The 22,118-nt window shown below is 40.5% G+C and overlaps 1 protein-coding gene across 3 annotated transcripts in view; it reads right to left on the reverse strand.

The window, feature by feature from the left end:
• STARD13 (StAR related lipid transfer domain containing 13) overlaps window positions 1-22,118 on the reverse strand; it is a gene marked incomplete at both ends in the record, with an annotated part of 251,320 nt that overhangs the window by 197,281 nt on the left and 31,921 nt on the right. The window contains 2 exons of one of the 3 annotated variants that reach the window (XM_079549504.1): window positions 16,482-16,616; window positions 21,152-21,298. In XM_079549504.1, coding sequence (XP_079405630.1) covers window positions 16,482-16,616; window positions 21,152-21,298 — 282 coding nt within the window. Of the gene's footprint in view, window positions 1-16,481; window positions 16,639-21,143; window positions 21,299-22,118 lie in introns of those variants that run through there. The other 2 variants (XM_079549507.1, XM_079549508.1) reach the window with 2 other exon arrangements.

The raw sequence follows: 22,118 nt of genomic DNA on the forward strand, positions 1-22,118 counted from the left end.
TTAGTGAGATCTGCCAGACAAAATACACTGAAAATAAGGATGCCCCAGCATCTGACCCATTGAAATCCCTCACAAACATTACCTTTAAGAAAAACCAGGAATCAGTTACCCTGCACAGCCTCAGAAACATCCTCTGAGTGAGGCACTTAGATGCCAGAGCCCCTGCTTGGCTAATGAGGCCTTTGGAAGCAAAGGGATGTACACTGGGAGGCTATGAGATGTCAGCCGTGTTACTGGGATGAGAACTCACTAAAAAATGTAACTATGTGGATTTTACAAGGAAAATTGTCAACAGTATCATAAATGCCTCTAGCTGATGAATTCAAGATTTGCCTCACTATGGTAAGTTTGAAGAAGTAAACGTTATTACAAAGAACGAAGGCAACTTGGTATTTCGTACATTACGGGCTGGGTAGGAAGGAGCAAAGCAAGTGCTGACAGCAGTATACAGGAGAGTTCTGCCCAGCAGAAGACAATCCTGTGATCGATGACACAGGACTGAAGATCTAAAGGTGTGGTTGACAGTCACAGTACTGCAAGAGATCTCATGAGGGTTGGAGGCCAATCACTTGCATTCTGCCCTTCTGACTTCCAGCTGCAAAATGATGATAGTGGATGAGACATATTTGTAGGAAAAGCATGAAGCATCCTTCCTGAGTCCGAAAGCCTCAATATTTCAATCCACCTCTTTGTATGTGGCATTTTTCCTCCTGACACAAAGGGCAGGGATGCAAAAATTCCTGAGGCAGCTGAAATCTGTTATTAAGGAAATGTCCATCAGGAAGCACTGTATGTGAATTAATTCATGTTTACAGAATGCTTTCAGTTCCTTACACTAAAATGTTAATTATTGTTAGAATTTGTTGGAAAAGGTCTGATGAAAGTATTCATTTAATGAAAAGAATACAATCATCTACTGATAAACCCACACTGAAGAAGCAGGTCAGGGTGTACATTTCAGTGTATTGCTATTTTCTCCGTAGTGATTTTTCAAAGCTATGAAAATGTGCTGCCTGCTTTGCTGTGAAATTTGTTTTCAGCAAACACTCTTAAAATTACAGACAATTTTACTCTTGCCATATGGTACATAACGTTTGTTCTCACATAATGACCTCAAGGTCTTCAGAGCTGGAGAATGTGTAATACCAGTAATTCATATCAGAGCTAAAGGGATCTTTTAAATATAGTTTTTAATATCTTAGAGAAATACTTATCTTGGGGAAAAAAAACTTCCCAGGTTGATAAATGCCATGCTCGTAGTTGCTGTCAGCCTAATGACTAAACACACTCTCCAATCTGAATTGCTAGGTGAGACCCACCAACAGTAATTTTTCTTCTGCATACTTACATGAAGCTAGTTCTTATTGGAAGAAAATAAAATACCTGTTACAGTGCAAACATGGCACTGATCTACCACACAACACTTCAACAGACTTGTTTGATATAAGCACGACTATCATGAATGTGCATTTCCTATTTGTGTCCATGACTAGCCTAGAGGATTCTCTTGTCAGGGAAGACAGTACCTCTTCCAGCCCTTACTCCAGGCTTTTAGTTTTGTCTGAGATGATGGATAAAGCCATGTAATTCATCTCTATCACTGACTTCATGAAACTCAGATACAGTGAAAAAAACTTCACCTTGCACTGATACCACTGTGGACTGTACCTCAAATTAGATGGAAATTATGGATGTTAATCTTTCAGGTAAGATTGCAATTACCCTCTCCTCTGCTGTAGACACAACAGCAGCATGCCCAACTAAGACCACTTGTGGGGACCCTACTAGACCATCCAGGGATGGACACATGGACACTGGAGGCTGCAGGATAGTAAGGGTGTGGAACAGCCTAGAGGAAATGGGCTGCAGGTATGCTGTAGGCCAGCCAGGAATGTGAAGAGTATTGAAGCACTCTGACTTTCCAGGAAGCATGAGCTGCTCTTTCTGAAGAGATGTCAGTCAGTCAGTTCACAGCATCTGGAACTCCACATCGTGGAGCGCACGGCTCAGCACCAACATCAGGGTCTCTCAAAATGAAAGGACAGACCACTCAATTGAGCACAATAAACATATTCAGACTGAATGTCCTAATAAGTGTTCTCAAAGAGGTATATACAAAAAAGAGGGGTTAGCAGAGAAGGTAGCACTTCGGACAGAACTTGATAAAAAAATTCCCTCTGGAGAGAAACATCAGTAATTGACTCACAGGCACATACTATCAAAAGCTCCCAAGCAGATTATGACAAAAGGAGGCTTCTCAATTAAGTAAAGCCAATAACTGTGCAAACTTTTATCAAGCCAGAACCAGACAGTCCTGACTCTTGGTTGAATCCTTGCTGTGAGACAGAGATTCAAAGTACTTGCTGAAGCTACAAATTTTGCCCTCATAACACAACCTTCTTTCCTCTCAAAGCAGGCAGGAAGTCCCTAAAGCTTAGCTGTAAGTACAGCTGGGGATCAAAACTCCTTGCAATAATTTATCGGTACTCAGTCTTTCCCTGTGCAGTCATTTAAGAAAAGATTCTTAAAAAGAAGAGTCTTGTCTTTTGGCTAACTATTGGCTATAGTTACCAACGTCACTAACCCACTGAATGGATGGGAATCCAACTCCTTGAAGGGCAGATTAATTTGCTCTGCAAATGGACAACAGGAAAATTTGAATAGTTGACAGTGATTAATAAAAAGTTAAGACTGTGGTTATTTTCTTAGACAATCACCTGATGGGCAAAGATTAGATCTGAAGCTTTCATTGGCACCTCAGAGATAGAGCAACAGATGTGCCTTAAATTCCAGGAATCGTATACTCCACCACGCAACTTTTATGTTCAGATATAATGCCCTATAGATAGATAGCTGCTTCCACAGCTGTTGGGGATGCACACATAGCCACCTCCTCTACCCTCTGGGTCAGAGATAAGAAAAATGACAGATGAGCAAAACAAACTCCTCAAAACCAACACTGTTGCCCTCATTGTGCAGGTAGTTGTCTGCTCTGGTGGCACAGCAGATGAATGTTGCCACAGAGATGTATGAAACTGCTGGAATCAAAATCATGTGTTTGACATAGGCCATGTTCTTTGGTGTCCTCCTCCATTCAAAGCCAGAAGAGAGTGGCACCTGGTTAACAAATACTTTGCAAGAAGTAGATAAGACTGTGTTGCAGAGCTAGTTAGTAGATGAACCCCGCTTTTGGTTGATATAATGAACATCTTCAATAATACAAGGTGGACAGGTGGCTGATTGCTTATGAAGGACAGAGATTAAGTTCTGTACTTTCTCATCTTTATTTTCTGTCACCACAAGCACAAGGACCAGGGTGGACGAGACATCCTTACTCACCCAAAACAGGTTCCCCACAAAAAAAAAGACTTCATTAAAAAGGATGAGATATATTTACACACATTGTTATGTCTAAGATGGTTGTCTAAGCTCTCACAAAATTCATTCTCGGAGCAGACTGAATGACTGGCTGAAAAGCTTGTGCAGTACAATCAACAGTCTGAGAATACAGGGATTTGCATCTCAAAACACCCAGACTGTACAAACCAGAGTCACCACTAGTCTAGAAAGACAGTTATGTCTGACATCAAAGCACAATTGTATTAGGATTGCATTGCCTGAAGAAGTGAAGAATAATTTACAGAGCAAAAGCTATAGATAGAAATCTCACTAGGCAGATTATCTGAGCTGAAATTTCAAGAACCTTTGGTAAACTATTTTTATACATGAGTCAAAGCCAACTCCATAAAAAACAAGTGATCAAAAGAGGTCAGGGCTTTGGATTTCACACTGCATCCTGCACTGGTGTGTCAGCAGATGGATGCTGAGCACTGAGCTGAGCTGAGCTTCACCTTGCTGCTGATGCAGAGGGAAGAGTGCCACCTACTGAGTCACTTGTTAGGCTTCCTGCAGCTTCTGCCTTGCCTTTCCTGTCTCTTGTCAGGCTGACCGCATCTGATCCTCTGGCTGTGGGGCATGTCAGAGTGCTCCCTGATACCACCCGCCCATCATCAACAGAGCTTCCTGCTGTGCTGCAATCACCAAACGCAGTGAGGAGGCATTCAGCCTGGGAAATTAAAAGAAAATAGGGTTCCCTTTCCACTTACAGTGGTAGAAAGCTAGCTGGAAATCTGAATCAGGTTGTAGATCTCGTGGGAATCTTTTCCAGACGATAAGTGTGGTGTGCTGAATTTTGTATTTATCTGCATGAAGATCTCTGCTGTAACAGGCAGAGACATGGATCAAGTTTGATCTAAAAATACAAGCTACCACACATTTCTTAGGACATACTAGAACTAAAGACATGCAGACTATGGGAATTAATACTAGTGGTTGGAAATGTAAGTTTTGTAACTGCATATGGAGAAAATGAAAGTACATCCAATCCAGATAAACAGTAAAAAACAACAGTGTTTTTCTGATTTTTTGTCAGCCTGGTTATCTTCTTTGTTGTTGATTTTTTTTTTTTTTTTTTTTTAATTCATCATTTTCATGAAGCTTCTGCTTTGTGGTGAGAAATAAGTGGCCTTCTTTCAACAGGAAAAGTTAGCCATTTAGCATTTTGTGGGTTTATATACACTTTGGAGTACCATACATATTTCTCCTATACAGGTATCAAACAGTCAGTTTTGCACATCTGCTTACATATCACATCTCTTTCAGTTATTCCTGTATGGGACATCATCATCATTCTGCAATCTTTCTCTGAGTTCTAAATTGCTTTTTTTTTTTTCCCCTCTTTTCTTGGCATTGGTGACTGCAGGCTTAGAGAGCCAGTATTCCGCCAGCTACTTCAGTGCCTGACTAACTCACTAGCCCATGGGCATCACAAAGAGCCCAGATTCTGCTAGAGCCTCAAGTGCCAAAACACATTCCTTTAAATGAGGCTATGAGAAATGCAACTATCTAGGCATGGTTAGTAGAAGATGGAACAAGGATTCTGGAAAGCAGGACCTTCACTAACAAGCTAGACGAACTACACTGACCTGAAGAAGGAAGGCAGAAGGAAAAAATACATGAACATAATTTGTTCTGCATGCTGATGATAAAAACAAAAGGACATTCTACAGCAAGAAACCATAGTAAAACTTTCTGTGGCACTGAAATATATAATCTGAACAGGCTGTGTAGTCTGTCAATTGGGGTTTTAAGAATAGAAGTTAGACAAACTTTTGTCAGGGTGACATAGGTATGGGTGCTTCTGACATGGTTTGGAGAAATAGCCCAGAAGTTCTCAGATCGCCCCCAGAGTCTCTACACAACTGTGCTAACTTTAATTGTTCAAATTCACAGTCCTAGATGCAAAGTCCAGTTCATTAGCTCAGGCTGTAGGACATATGCGTACCTCTGGAAGTGTTCAGTTTGCAGTGTGCTGCCTCATGCAAAACACTGTCAAGCTCTACTTTAATAGCTTGTCTGAAGATTTGCATTAGGACATTTTGCAATATGGAAGCTTCAGGCATTTTTATTTCCTGAGCACTCTGGTTTTATAGCAAGTGATTAGTCATCATAATATTTAAACCATGTAATGCCAATTTAAGGAAGGTCATAATTTTGACATGTGGCTGCTTCAGATAATGTACAACCTCTCTCCTACAGTGGATTATCAGCAGTCCTCATCTAACAACAGGTAGTTCATCCCAAAATCACCATTTAATCACAACATTTCAGTTCTGGGAATTTACCAAAATGCCATCTGAATGGTAGATAGATAGAAATTTTCTGCAAATAATTTTTCTGAAGCTGTACTTCCCTCTTGACATCCAGAAATTAAAGGAAACAACTTGGTCTCTGAAGCTTTGATCTGTACTGCTGTGTACACTGAGCGATTAGAACAGCAAGATTTTCACATCTGAACTTTCTCCTGCCAAGAGAAAAACTGGCTTCTGTAAAGATGATTAGGGAAATTAAAACACTGAATAATATCAACCTGTTTTCTCCTTCCTGTTGGAAAGTGAAACTTGTTTCTTTTAGCATTTTGTTTTGCTTAGCATTTTTTTTTTTCTCTCAGAAAAGTCATTCTCAATAACACAACAAAAAAACCACCCCAATCCTCAACTAATGGTGTATTCTCAGATCCGTGCTCTCCAGGCTTGGATTTCCTACGGTCCCCCTTTGGGAGCAATACGTTTATGTTATTTCTCTATTCTGTAGGCAACTGTCAACATTCCAGGGAGAGGAAGGGGCAACCTCTGCTGAGGCCAGAGCACCAGGAGAACTGCTGAAAAGCTCTCACAGCCTTGAAGCCCTTCATGCAGTTGAGGATGTGCTTTGTGACTCTGAGACAATATCAGACTGGGACAACTACCCCCACCCCACATTTCCTGATTTCCATGATGTGTCTCATGAATGTGTAGAAGAAAACTGCATCACCTTCTTGGCAGGACTTACTCTGGGTAAGAGAAGGCCCTGGGTAGCACTGACTCCTGATGAAGCACCACAGAGGCTTCTAGAGAAGCCACTGAAATGCAGTTCAGCATGAGAACAGTGTGTATAGCTGCTAGAACCATACAGCAAACTACCTGTGTACAGAGAGTTACTGTTAAGAAACCGAAGTCTGCAGAAAACATGCATACAGAGGTATGTATGTGTTTTTTATCTTCTTATTCATCCTCTATCTTTTTTTTCTTTACAAGAAGATGTTACAGAAATTTGTAAGAAAAGTCCTGGGAAATGATATCTGAGAGAAAAAAAAAGCACTTATCTGATGGATAAATTTGCTCAACTCAAGCAGACTCCTGAGCCTTCCTGCCTCTACCAGCTTTAGTGCACATCACTTACACAAAGGGCTGCATAATCCTATTTCAGTACTGTCAGACAGCAAATGCCCCAGAACAACAGCGTGGCAGTTAGGGAAAGATGCCTCTTTCCAACAGAAGTACAAGAGAAAGTTGTACCTTGAGAGGGATTATCTCTGCTAGAGAGACGAGATGCATGATTTGCTGTATTCATTTGCATTAAAAATGCTTTCCCTATGCATTGTGCCAGCCTCTGTCTCTGCTCTGTTACAGATGGAAGTCCCTTCTTCCTAGCGTGGGAAACAGGGGAGAACAGCCTACGAGCTCTTGAGAGCACAAAGAGCCTGGGGCTTGCATTATGAGAGCCCTTTGCACCACTGCATAAGTGGGACTGGAGGTCTGGCTCTACCCAAGCTCCCAAGCACCATAAAACGCTCCGCAGCACAGGCTGCACTCATTCCTAACTATACATCACCTGTGATTTTAGAATCTCTGCTCTGTGCTCTTGCTGTGAACAACATTATTGTAAAAGTCAAAGGATCCGGCTCAGCCCTATGTACATCTGATCATCATGCTAAAGAGCTGAGAGCCTTGCCTGAATAATGTCAAAGCCCCAAAATAGGGAACAAGATGGTGACAATGAGTAATAGCTACACTGAAAGAGAAATGACTTTGATGAAACTATACACAGGGAACACATTCACTCAATTTTTTTCCATGCTGTTACAACAAATATACTACAGGGCCAGAAGAAGAATAAGAAAAACCTGATGAGTAAGCAAACAGATAATGCATGATTGTATGCAGCTCCCTGAAGAAAACGGTGTGCTTGACAAATCCCACAAACAAACACTCAGCAGACAGTGTGTTAGGGCCCAATTAAACACAGGACTGCCCACCTCACCCACAGGAGAGCCTCCTGCAGCCTCCTCTTTTCTGCAAACATACCAGGAAGCTGTGCAGTCATCCCATTAAACAACCAACGCATTGCATCTAATAGCAGGAGTCCTGCTACTGGCATAAAACATGAGGACAGAAGAAAAGAGATCAATTGTTTCCCTTTCGCACTTCATTGAGCAAAAGGTTAACCACAGGGAAATAACGTTATTCTCTTTATTAGCTGCATGTGTTTAGTATAATTTACCTGTGCTGCTCCTCATCACCTCTTCTCATGCCTTTACAGAGACTCATATTTTGACAGCTCGCATCCCACATCTACTGTCAGAAACCTGAGGCACTTCAGTCTGTCCCTGAAAAGCAATGCATTTCTGTGGCTGGAATACAACTCAGCAGTTTTAGTGTCTGTGATTAATAAGATGGCAGTAGTAGGAAATATGGCTGTGTTCATGTGAACAGTCAGTATTATCCCAAACACAACACAAACAATGCACCGCAGAGTACGGGTACCTTGCATGACAGTTTTTGAGAGTGAATTCAGCTAGAAGATCTGAAAACTAACAGAACAAATATCATTCCAGAACAGTGGTCACTTCAATTTACATATGATAATTATGTCTAAAAAGTAGGACGCGTAGGCTTAATTTGCAATGTATACATTAATGAAACCATGCCTGCCTGCAGCTTTCTCCCTGTCACCAAAGCAGAGCCGAGGTGCCAACCCTCAGCACGCTGCCTCAGGACAGGGCTGTCCAGCTCAGGATATGCTCTTCTCATCCCTCCTAATGGCAGTTGCTTGCAGTAGAGCAATGAAAGCAATCAGTTATAGTCCCCTCCCAATGCCTACTTGGACTTTACACACTTGTTGAACTGTATCAGGTGAACCTTACTCCAAAATGAGTTGGAACTTCCATTTTACTTTACACTGTATGTATCAAATGCACATAAATTATTTCGCTCATATCCATAATTACCATAAAATTACTATTTCTCAAAGCTGTTTTATAAATAAGGAAAATGGATCCAAAAATGAAAGCTCTCTTTCTTCTCTTACATGGATAATGCTCTTATAAAATACACAAAACACATTCCTAGCCTCCCAACAATCCTTATGAAAACTCAATGAAAAGAAAGAATCCGATGCAATCAAAAACCTGTGTAAAATGGAAGCTGCTAATGTAATTTAAAAATAAGCATTTTCATGGATTAAGTATAGAATCATAGAATCATAGAATGGCTTAGGTGGGAAGGGACCTTAAAGATCATCCAGTACCAACCCCCTCCGTCATGGGCAATTTAACTGTAATTGTTCAAGGGAATATTAATTATTGCACAGCTACACTACAGCTGCCATCTTCAGCTGACTTCAGTATTTTTGTTAAAAAAAAATGGAACTGAGGTAATAATTAAGGAACAATGTATGTTAATTATTTTTAAAAATGTTACAGAATTTGCTGAGCAAACTATCTGATAAATACTTTTCAGTCAGTTCTCCTAAATGGATTGTAATGATCTAAGAGATTTCATTTACTAGGAAGGGACACTAACACTTCCACAGTCTCATCAATCAAGATGACAAATTCTTTTCAGTCCATTTAGAGGTAAGGATCACTACCACCAAGAAATAAAGCCACCCCTTCGCTATCCAATCATCTGTATTAAAAGCAGCTGTGATGTTGGAGTCTCCCCACAAAACTCTTAGGCAAAATTGGAAAGGTATGTGGTAAATCAGAATAAATAACAAGATCCAATTTGTGTGCATTTGGAAAAACCTCCTGGGCTGTGTGTGTTTGGGAAGAGCTCTGTGTATTTCAGTTGTTCTTGTACTAGGGAACAGCATGGCTGAAAAGCTCAAAAGAACACTCCAAACAAAACAGCCCCATTTTAATTCTAATCTTATAAATGCAGAAGCAGAATCCTAAAAAGCAGCAATTAAATTAACAGGTAACAATCCTGCCCTCTCTTAAACAAGAAGAATAATGACAGCATTTGTTACCACTATAAATAAGCACTGACACGCCAAGATCCCTTCTAAAATGTGCAAACTTCACTAAGGGGAACTTACAGCTCAAGATGCCATTTCTAAAATGTAAATGCAGTGCCCTACAAACAGGCTCAATGGCCTCTATCATTATGGCAATTTTAGATATAAAAATCAGTAAAAATGAAACAGTTTGCTATTAGCTAGTGCTGACACACACTGTAATCCTACACTGTTCCACATCCCTCCTGTGTTCAGGGCCGGGTTCTGCCACCCTCAGAACTGAGCTCCTGAGACAAACTTTGGCATCAGTCCTGCAGACGCTACTCAGGTGCTGTTTGTCCACATGGACGATGTACTGCTTGCTCCTGTGGACTGTCAGTATCTACTGGATTCATGAAGCCGGATTCTATGCAGGTGGAGGCTTCCCTGCTCTGCAAAGATGACCAGACAGAAGATTTGGGCATGGAATTTAGCTCTGCCTAGAAGATCTATCAGATGAAACTCCCATCTCCTAATTTCCTTGCAGAAGATTTTCATGGAATCACAGAAATCACAGAAACACCAAGGTTGGAAAAGATCTTCAAGATCATCCAGTTCAACCATCCACACATCACCAATAGTTCTCACTAAACCATGTCCCTCAACACAACATCCAAACATTCCTTGAACACCTCCAGGGTCGGTGACCCACCACTTACACGAGAGAAGAGGCCGACCCCCAGCTCACTACAGCCTCCCTTCAGGAAGTTGTAGAGAGCAGTGAGGTCTCCCCTGAGCCTCCTCTTCTCCAGACTGAACAATCCCAGCTCCTTCAGCCGCTCCTCATAAGCCCTGTGCTCCAGACCCCTCACCAGCTTTGTTGCCCCTCTTTGGGCAACAGGCAACGCTCCAAGCCTTCAATGTCTTTCTTGCAGTGAAGGGCCCAAAACTGGACACAGTACTTGAGATTTTGGAGGCTTATTCACTCATGAAACACACTGAGCAAAGCTGAAGTCTATACCATAATCCACCTCTCCTCACTCATAGCTGCTCCTGACCTCAGTATGATGCAGGATCATGGTGTTGGCTGGATAATGGAAAGAGCGAGCCAAAGGCTGGTGGGAGCAGAGAAAAAGACGAAAAGGAAAAGAGAAGGGCTATGATGTGCTCTTACTTATGCAAACACCCCTTGCTGGGAGCAGGCTTTGGCCAAAGCATTGTCAGGCGTATTGGAAACAAAGTGGATGAGAAAGTGGATGAGCCTGCAGTATTATTTATTGTATCAGAATGGAGAGGAAGGAAGGAAGCTGTCTACCTTTCATTCCCTATTAGCCTCCTTGTTTTTTCCTGGAGCTGGAAGAGGCTTTTCCAAAGGCAGTGAATTCCTCTAGTGTCAAGGAACTAGCTCACCTTGAAGCAGGGAAGGAGCATTTCCATGAGCACTTCATGTCAGCAACGCCTGCAGGCCCAGGGTGCTCCTTGGCCATAGCTGCCATCTCTCCACTGCATGGGCAGAGCAGGGGAAGAAAGCAAACACAGTCACCCTACTGGTACGCAAGCATGGCCGTGCTTAATGGGGCACATATGGAACCTGAGCAGTCCATTCACCTGACTATTTCACTGTGCCTCTGTACTATTATAGACCAAAAGCAAGAAGAAAATTCTGCGAAAGTGGTGGCTCAGGCTACTTGCTTCTATACTAGATAGCTAATTTGCTCATTAATATCAGTATCAAGATGACATCAAAAAGCAATTCACATGACTAAATGGCACACAGTTTGAAATTTGTTTTTGCAAGAGTGAAAACAATTAGATTAAATGTCCTTTATCTGGAAGGAAGGCCTGGTAGCAAAAACACAGGTCTGGAACTGTGTCTAGATCCTGTTGTGGATCGTGCTGCTAACAACCAGCATGATTTTCAGAAAGTCAGTGTGAACCTGATTTCTATGAAGAACTTTGTGTTTCCTACTTGCAGAAGCTATGCTACTTGTACAAGCACTTAAGTACAGACAGCAATCTCCAGCTCCAGCAAAGCCAAGTAATTGTGTCTTCAAGCATACAATTTCTTTGAGAAAATGGAGCACCAGACCTGTCTCTCACTCTAGTCTAGGCTTCTTATCTCATCTTCTTGCACTTCATGGATTGCACAAAGTGGCCCAACACTGGTCATTGCTCTCTGAAGTAAGATTAAGAGTACTCAGAGGTCACACAAGACTTCTCAGGGCTTTCCTATCAACTTTTCAAATGTGGAGCAAGGTCTGAACGAAGCATGATCTGTCTGATCATTTGGGGAAACACATCCTACTAGGTAATGGGCATAACTGCTGCTGAAAACTGTGTAGTGAACTGATAAATTGATGACCATATCCAAAACAAAGGCAGCATGAAACTTATCTTAGAACCAGGATACACACTTACTGCTTCATCTTGGATGTAACATGAAGATCCTGCTTACATATTTCACAGAGGAGTGGAAGATCAGCCTAAGGTTGCTAAATATGCAAAGATTCTACAATTCCAAAGGTGTGCCCAGAAGAAGTACAAGCTGTTGTGGGTTGTCACACTGTGACTTCACGTCTGCATTGGATGTGGCAGCTACCCCATAAAAAGCTTGTCACACACTCAGTAATGGAATAAACTCTGATCCCTGCTGGTCGGGGGGCAGCAATATTGAACAAGTAGTGGATGGGAAACACAATGACTTTGATTTTCCTTTGGCTGTTTTTTACTTTTGGATTTTTCTGGCCTCAGACAGTGTCAGAGGGCAGGCAGGCAACAGATTGTCTCCAGAGAGATAATAACTACTCTAGTCATAGATTATAGTATTATTAGTTTTATATTTCTAAACAATGTCAGAAGATATCAGACATCTCTGGAACCTCTGACCTGAACTCTGAAACACTGCTTATAGCATCAACCAATATTTCTCAGCAAAAAAAGAATAACATTTTCTTAAAATAATCACAAACACCTCTCAGTCATGTAGGTTACAAGGCACTGTTTTGTATCCCATTTCCTGAATCAAGTGGCTTAGCACAGTCAAGTTCCACAGTTTAAACTATGCTAAGCTGGCACTGATACTGAAAGAACCAACTCACCATATTATTTCCATCCTTTTTTCCCCCCTCTTGCACATTTCTCCCCTCTCTGGCATGCACATTTATGCAGCTGAACAGTGAAACAAACCGAGAAGCCAGATTAAAACAAGACTAAAAGCTGTAAAACATTTAGTTTTAGTACTCTAATTAATCAACCAAATTGTAGAACTAAAGCTTAAGAAATCAAAACTGCTCATCAACTGTACTTAAGAAGGAGGCATAAATGCAGACTTACCTCTGATAAAGGCAAAAGCCCACCTTGTTACCAGTATAGAAGGTTTTAATTTCATTTTCACTGTTTCATTTTAAGCTGCCAGCACAGTTAGAAACCATGAAAGTGTGCAGCTAGGTCTTCTAATGAGAATTGAACTGTGTCCAGCATAATTTCGCACCTATTATTCCTAAATTTCTACATCCCCGCTAATTTCTAACACTGATCTCCTTGGCTATATTTGCTAATCACAATAAACTGTAGAATATTTGGTTTTCTAAGTGCCTGGGTGTAAGAGCTTCTGTGTAGTTCCTGGGGAGATGAGACAGATAAGGTCTTTTTGACTTCCAAACTCATAAAAGACTGGAAGAGAAGAAAAATCCAGCTCACCAAAACACAACCAGTCCCATTTATCTCTGTGTTATTCTCAAGTTATGTACTATAACACTTGGATCTGTGGGTTAAATGTAAGCAATCTCAGGGCAATGCAAAAGGAAATATGCCTTTTTTCCATTCTCTTCATCATAACAAAAGTGATTTTGATGTGCCCTTTTTTGAAAATATAGATAAGTCTTAAAGGAAAAATGGTGGAAGCTCAGTTATTAGAGAGCTATGACAAAGGAGTACGAAAGAATGTCTGGATCTAGACATGGCATTATTTGTATCTGCCTGAAATACACTACATACACCAAAAGCAGCACTTGGAAGGAAGAAGTGAAATGATCTGCTCTCTTGAATGGAATCTGCAAACATTAATTTTCAATGTTTATCTCTAATTTAAAGCACTGTCCAATGCTAAAAACAGACCATTAGCTTCTAAAGAATGGCTGTGCTTTTGGTAAGTTTCTAGATGAGACAGCACCCTAAGCAACAGTGGTACTTTTTGCATTACATTGCTGTTACTATAGCATCACAAATTTGTCTGATAAAATATATGGATTGTGCAGATAAAGATTTGTGTCCCACACACTTCTAGCCAAACAACAGTATTACTGTAATACCACTTCAAAAGTATTTACACAGTATTGGTGGGAGGGCAGTTAAGCAATGATACTTGTACATGCCTAAACATTCCACCCAGGTGAAGCACAAACAAAGCTGACAAATTCCTTTCTCTTTACTAAATGCTACTATATATTCCAACTAGAACTAGTACAAATGTTTATGCTTTTTCAGAAATGGAAAACAGCAAATTTATTGTGTAAGGAGAATGAGAAGATAACTTGAAGCAAGAACATTATCAAGAGAAAGAGAACTACTGAGCTATAATTCAATGAGTAATTACTGCTAAATGCTACTGGCTTCAAGACCAGAGGAATGGAGGGTAGCACACACACGCCAATATTTGACAGTGTTTCTGAAGCTGCTTGTGGAAGCAATGCAAGTAGGACTGATATCCATGGCAGAAAAATGCCAGAAAATATGCTTAAGGGCAGAATAAACACACACATAGTAACACTGCCTAATGGGAAACTGCTAGTATGGCTTTTGGAGGTCACAGCCCAGGAGTCTAGACATGTTCTTCCAGTGATCATGTAGATACAGGTGATCTGGTTGACACAGTGAGCTTCCATTTTAGAAATTTCACTTCCACTTTCCTTTCTGAGGAAGTGATTTATCACAGGCTTATTCTGCTGTCAGGGAGGAAAACGAAGAAAGATACCAGGAAATACAAGCATCTTTGCTTTGATAAATGAACTCTTAGTTTTCTTTTTCTTTTTATAAGTTAATAATCGGTTGCTTTCCTTTACAGTGGCTGCTATTACCTGGCACTTTAACAAATGTCTGTCCAATACGCATAAACAATCAGGAAAATGGAAGAATAACAGTGGATATTTTCTGATGATACTGAATTACAGATGTTAATCAAAACAAAAATTGGCTGTCACCTGCTGCAGAAGAGCCTTATGAAACTGAATAAGATAAACAGATAAAATTCACTGTCAAAGACATGCAGTCCCACACTACTACTTGCATGATTCCTAGGACTCAGTTTTTCACAGTACAAGAATAAAGAGCAAATTAATGATCCAGCAGCAAAGTCAGAAAAAAAACAGCAGTTTTTCTCTCCCCGCATTCTCCACAGTTAAACTTTAGAACTTACTGCTACAAAATGCTCTGTATTTCAAAGGAATAAAATACAAGTAATGGCAAAAAAAATCCACTCTGGGATGCTATTAATTACAAAGCATGATATAACATCTGATTTCAAAGAGTCTGCACAATAAACACCTTGCAGGAAGCTGAGATGGCATGCTACCTGCTTACTCTGTTCTGACACTGCTTTCTTGAAGATCCAGTGTTGGCCCCATCAAAGAAAAGACACTGTACCAAAACTACCTTTTACTCTATGAAATGCAGGCATTTTTATGGTGTGTGATGTGAATGGATACCGCTGACACTCAAATAATTCACAGATGAGTGGCAAAAATATTTGCATTTTGGATCTAAGGCACAGATCCTATAATTGCTTACTTTCACATGCAGAAATAGAACAACATTTAGCTACTGATGAAGTGAATCAAAACCGTTTGGGAAATGCCTCTAACGGGTTTAACAGACTAAGTGCAGATTACAGCGTCAACCTCAAAAGAAACAAAATAAATACTGCTATTCTTGTTTAGAAATATGGCTTAAGTAAACCACCAGAATTGAACACTTTCACTCACCAAGAACTCAGAACTCTAGACTAGGGTGGTACATCCAGATAAAAAATCACAAGAGAGTAATGCTAAAATCAGCAAAGAAGATGCAACAGTGGCATTGATGTCTAGAATCCATCACATGTAACCTCCAGATAAAACCATTTACTTGTCAGAAAAGCATGTTTCCCCTGATTATAATGGCAGTTCAAGTAAATGGTTCAGATGTAGAACTCTACGTTATAGTTGTCCAGCATCAGGTGAGATGAATCCCACGGCCCTGGAAACCAAATACTGAATTAACTTTCTGTTAATCTGTGCTCATTATGCATACCGGACTCCTCCAGTCAAGACTGTTCTGAAAGTAATGCCTCCTGCTTAATTATGTTGGTCCATGACATGAGAGGCAGATGATGGTGGCAGGGCAGTAGGGAATGAACCTTCCCACCGTTATTCCACTACTTGCTATTGACGTGTGACAGGTGGCAGCAGATGGGCAGTCTGACAGAACGGCGTCTGACACAGAAGTGTGGATGAAGCAAAGGAGTGTCGCTGAATTCTTCCATCCAGAAAAAATGACACACACTGATGTCCACTGATGCTTGCTGAACATTTATGGAGATCAAACAGTGGACATGTGCACAGTGAGGAAGTGAGTGGTGCATTTCAGCAGTGGTGACAACAGTGGGTCACCTCTGCTTGTGTAGATTCTTACAAGTGCAACATACGGGCTCTTGTTCATTGCTGATGAAAATGCAAAGCTAATGTTGACTATGTTGAAAAACAGTGTTTCGTAGCTGAGAATTTGCTCTATCAAATAGTGTGATTGTGCTCACTGTATCTGCTGTAGTTTCCACAGAAATGAATAGAAGGCATTACTTTCGGAGCAGCTTTTAATATCTCAGAGTCAGAGAGTGTTCAGCAGCTACTTACAAAAGGTTTAGGCCGTGCTCCAGTTGATACTGGGTAAGGTAAGCAGTCCAAATCCTGGTAGTCTGCACTTCTGTGCTTCCACAATCCTTTTCCTTGATGATCTCTGTAAGAGCTTGTCTCCACTTGAACAGGGCACTGTAAGAGAATTTTAAAAACCCTGTAAATAAATGCAAGCCATAAATATTTTAAATGTGAACTGCAAGATAAAAATATTGGAATTTTATCTTTTTAAAACATTTTTTTTCCCTTGTGATGTGAAGTAGACCTTTTGCCTCTTTTTTCTTAAAAATGCACGCTGCATCATTCTTACATCTTGGGGTAAAGAGGCTTCCTTAACAGCTAGGAGATAAAACTGGAGAATGAATCTTCCTGAATATCAAGGAACTGAATAATCTCCGCATTAGACAATATATGATCTGATTTATTTACAACTGTCATTTGACTGAAAGTCATGATTCTACGTTCTTTTATTTAACTTAATTGAAGATCCTGAACTTACCTACTCTGAACCTTTAAATCCTCTTTTCCTTGTCCCCCAGGGCCCAGGAGGTTTTACTTACTAGCTTTACTTCCATACAAATTTTTAAAAGATAAATGATCTAAAATGGGACTTAAGAAAAAAATAAAATATATAGGACCCATGTGTACCTGGTCACACTAAATTCAATACAAACAAGAGAACTTGCACAGCATTCCCCCACGTATACTAATTTGTCTAAAAAAAACCCAATGAGGTGTGTGAACAAGGAGCAAGCCAAACTGCAATCCAGCAGGATTTGTGTTGGGATCAATCAGAGAATCAGGATCATGGGTACACTACATAGCAGCCCTAGGCAGTAATTTGCAGTCAAAGCCAGCCCATTTGCTGACAAGAGGACAAATTTGCTGCTGGTCTATAACTGCATAGTTCCCAGCTAGAATATTCTGCAGACTTTAAAATGAGAAGGCTTTGCAAAGCTCACAAAAGATTCAGTATGCGGTCCAAAAACGTTTGTAGGTAATATATTATTACAGAATAATTGAGAGAATGTGTAAGTTAAGTTTTGTTCAGCAAGAGTCAGCTCGCTAATATTAGACAGGGTAACTGCAATCAAACAGAATTTCCCTGTCACTCTCCATGAATGATGAATGACTAAAACTAAAAAATGTTATTTTACTTCTTCAAATCCACTGTTTTTTTGTTGTTGTTGTTGTTGTTGTTTTTCTGTAGTGAAAATGAGTGTTAGACATCAAAAGTAAATGAAAGAAATATATCAAATAAGTGAAACGTTGCTTACAGTAAGGCTGTTTTCCCTCTGCTGATAAAGCTTTTGATATGGTCCCATACCACATTCTTTTCTCTAAATCGGAGAGATACAGATTTTAAGAGTGAAGTACTCAGTGCATAAGGCTGGCTGAGTGGTTCAATGGCTCTGTGTCTTGCTAGAGGTTGGTCACAAGTGGGACCAGTTCTCATCAACATCACTGTCAATGACACAGACAGTGGGACCCTCAAATTTGCTGATGACACTAAGCTGAGTGGCGCAGCTTAAAAAAACAGAAGGAAGGGATGTCATCATGAGGGACTTGGGCAGACCTGAAAACTGAGCCCATGTGAATATAATGAGATTCTACAAGGTCAAATGCATGGTGCTGCACTTGGGTCGAAGGCTGGAAGAAGGACTCCTTGAGAGCAACTCTGTGGAGAAGGACTTGGGAGTCCTGATGGACAAGAAGCTGGACATGAGCCAGCAGTGTGCTCTTGCAGCCCAGAAGGCCAACAGTATCCTGAGCTGCATCAAAAGAGGGGTGTCCAGCAGGGAGAGGGAGAGGATTGTCCTCATCTATTCTGTCTCATGAGGCCCCATCTGGAGTTCTGCATCTGGGTGTGCGGGCCTCAGAATAGGAAGGATGCAAAGCTTTTGGAGAGGATTCAGAGAAGGGCAAATCAGAGGGCTGGAGCACTTCTACTGTGAAGAAAACTTGAGGGAGTTGAGCTTGTTCAGTTTGGAGAAGAGAAGGCCCTGGAGAGACCTCACTGGGGCCTTCCAGGGCTTGAAGGGAGCCCTTATAAACACAAGGGAGACTGACTCAGACAAAGGGGAATGATTTAAACTAAAAAAAAAAAGGGAGATGTAGTTTAGACATCAGGAGGAGATAATTTACTCAGAGGGTGCTGAGGCACTGGACAGGCTGTCATGAACAGGGTGAAAATATACTGACTCACTACATGAACCCAGTGATTAAATTATGAATGTATACCTCAGATATAACGTTTGCCATACCAAACAAATACAGTCATCTATTTAAAACTGCCCACACCAAAGAGACCAATTTTGGGAGCAACAATGTGGCAAAAACTCATGCAGTAGTCACATACTTCTGAGAACTTGGATCTACTAGTTGGTCTTGCATTTGTGAATACTTCTCAGATCTCTTTTTAATCATTGTTCCTCATTTCAATTCCTACTTTATGTAGTGAAAATAGGATAAAAACCTGTGCTAGTAAACATATGTTTGAAATTGACCTTCTTCCTATTGAAGTTTCATTATGAATGAAAGGAGTAAAACATCCAATGGAAAAAATTGTAAGTTATATAAAGAAATATGGACCAAGAGGGATGGACTGATAAAAGTTAGTCACGTAGCTGTACAAAATCTCTGTTTGTTTTCTTTTTTCCTTGCTGCAACTGTTGCTTTGAGATTTCCCAAATTCAATTTCTTCATATTAAATTCATGGAGAGGTTTAGGAGGATGTATTTCTCTTTGACTACATGGGTATCACAGAATTGTAAGGATTGAAATGGACCTCTGAAGGTCACCTAGTCTGCCTTCAAAGCAGGTTCCCTACGTTAAACAGAAGAGCGTTCAGGTGGGTTTTGAATATTGCAGGAGAAGACTCCACCACCTCTCTTAGCAGCTTGTTTCAATGCTCTGCCACTTTCACAGTAAATAATTTTTTTTCTCATGTTTATATGGAATTCCATATGTTCCAGTTCATGCTCATTGCCCCTTGTCCAGTCATTGGGCACCACCAAAAAGAGCATGGCCCTATTCTCTTGACTCTTGCCCATGAAATGTTTATAAGTATGCCTTGATAAGACCCCATCTCACTCTGCTCCACGCTGAACAGCCCCAGGTCTCTCAGCCTTTCCACACAAGGGAGATGCTGCAAGATCCTAACCACCTTCGTAACCCACCACTGGACTATGCCTAGAAGTTCCCTGTCTTTCTTGAACCGAGGAGCCAGAACTGGACACAGTACTTCACATACGGCTTCACCAGATCAGACAATCTCCCACAAGCTGCTGGCCATGCCAGGGTACCATTTATCTTACTGGCCACAATGGCATTAAGGTCAACTCATTTAAAGGTAACTAACTCTTAGATGTTTAAATTAGGGCAGATAATTCACTTCCTGAGAAATTATTTGATTACAAACACCTTTGTCTAACCAAACTGGCTTTTCCCTTAGGAGAATAGGCACAGTCATAAAATCATAAAATGGTGCCTGAATCACCAGTTAACAAAATCTGACTGGCTAACAAAGGAAAGTACATGAATTCTGATGGCTTGGGTCTCTCTTTCAGGCAGAAAAGCAGAATACATTGCCATGGCATTTTGACAAAAGCCACTGAGCAGTTTCCTACAAGAACACAGAATACTGTCCATTAACAGATGGGCAAGCGGAGATAAAGGAGTGATGAAACAAATTTAGCTGGAAAAAGCTGGTTCTGACTTGCTAATGTACAGAAAGAAAGAAATGAGGGACAAGCATGACAATTTTCTAACACTGTCACTGCAGAATATGGAAAAGCATACTGCAAAATACAACACTGAAAGATGCAGGATTCTGAACTCCCCAGCTTGAGGGACACCGTAACCTGCACAGATGTTTACTTAAGGAATTTATTTTTACAAAGTGTAGCAGCAGTGATGGGAAAAGCTTCAAACAAGCATAATTTCCAGGAATTTCATGCCAGCACCAACATGTGGAGCTGCAAATCCAAACAACTCTATCTTAAGAACTGATTTTAATCACAGCCTAAAGTAGAGAGCAAACACTCCTACTTCTCACACTGTTCCTCCTCCAGTTACTCATTTCTATAAAAAAAGCATCTCACTTGTTAAAAAAATGCTAAAATTGTATTATTCCTTCTTAATCCCATTTGCCTTCAAATTAAAAGCTTTGGTAACAGTTTGCCTTAACTGACAAAAATTGCCACCATAAAGCATCCTTAAATACAGGAATGCATCTCTGAAAGAAATACAAAAAATACTAATTTAACTCTTAATGAAGATATATAGTGTCTTCCTTGCTTTTGTGTCTTGATATAAATATGACATGTGTGAATACACTAATATTGAACTTTCAATTTCACAATATTCTACCTTGAGAAACTGTGTCAAATGCAATCAAGAGCCACATTCCCCCCTAAAAAGTAGCTCTGAATACTTTAGGCCATAACATAAAACCTGCAAATCAATTCCTGTGACACTCGTGTTTATCTGATCTGTAGTTGTCCAAGCATCTCAAAATGTTTTGTTATTGAATCAAAATGGTAACTTACTTCATCCTTGAAACTAACCTCCTCAACTAATCCAGAAACACAAGGAGATCTGAAAACTACTATTTGACCAACATCTGATAGCTAATATTAGAAAATGTGTCATATGACACACATTCCTACCAGTTGTTTGTTCCTTGTGGTAGAAGGAGTACTGGAGGGAGACGAGCTAGCACTCAGAGCTTCTTCAATATCTAAATTCAGCTGTTCCAGTTTCTTCATAAGACATGACATAGAGTCTGACCATTCCGATCTTCTTTCTGATTGGGTCTAAAAGAAATTAAATATACATTAAATGTTAATGCATTCAAGCTTTTTGTGGCTTGAAGACTCATTTTTCTGTCTGGAAGAAAGCTAACCAGTGTTTTCTCTGTCTATGGGTAACTTTCTCCATTTAGAAAGCTTCAATTACCTCTCCTCTTCTGTTGAAACATACTCAAGTGATCACACTCCACCTCTGCACATCTGAATGGCTTTCTAACACTTCATCTTGAGTGAATTACTGCCAGCTCAAACTAAGCGTGACCAAGACCAAGAACCAAAATAACTTTAACGTCTTCTTAGGCTGTTTCTATTTTAGCATCTTCACTGATTGCATACTATCAGTAAGGATCTGAAGGATCAGAAGACTGAAAGTTATCATGTACACAGTATTTTATTCCTTCCTATGAATCCAGACTAAGTCTTGTAGCTTTCTTCTGCTTATCCATTAAGAAAATCTGCCTGGATGGTCAAAATGTTTTCACAGGATCACACAGAATCACAGAATTTTAGAGGTTGGAAGGGGCCTCTGGAGATTGAGTCCGATCCCCTGCTAGTGCAGGTTCCCTACAGCAGGTCACACACGTAGGCATCTAGATGGGTCTTGAATATCTCCATAGAAAGATACAACACAACTTCACTGGGCAGCCTGCTCCAGGGCTCCATCACTCTCATGGTAAAGATGTTCCTCTTTGTCTTTGTGTGCAACTTACTGTGTTCCAGCTTCTGCCCATTGCCCCTTGCCAATATTTTGTTTTCATGCATACATTTTCTCTTTTTGCCTAAACTGCTTCACCATGTAAAGGAAACTTTAAACAACCGCAGTGCA

The sequence above is a fragment of the Tetrao urogallus genome, assembly GCF_951394365.1.
Source record: "Tetrao urogallus genome assembly, chromosome: 1".
NCBI lineage: Eukaryota > Metazoa > Chordata > Aves > Galliformes > Phasianidae > Tetrao > Tetrao urogallus.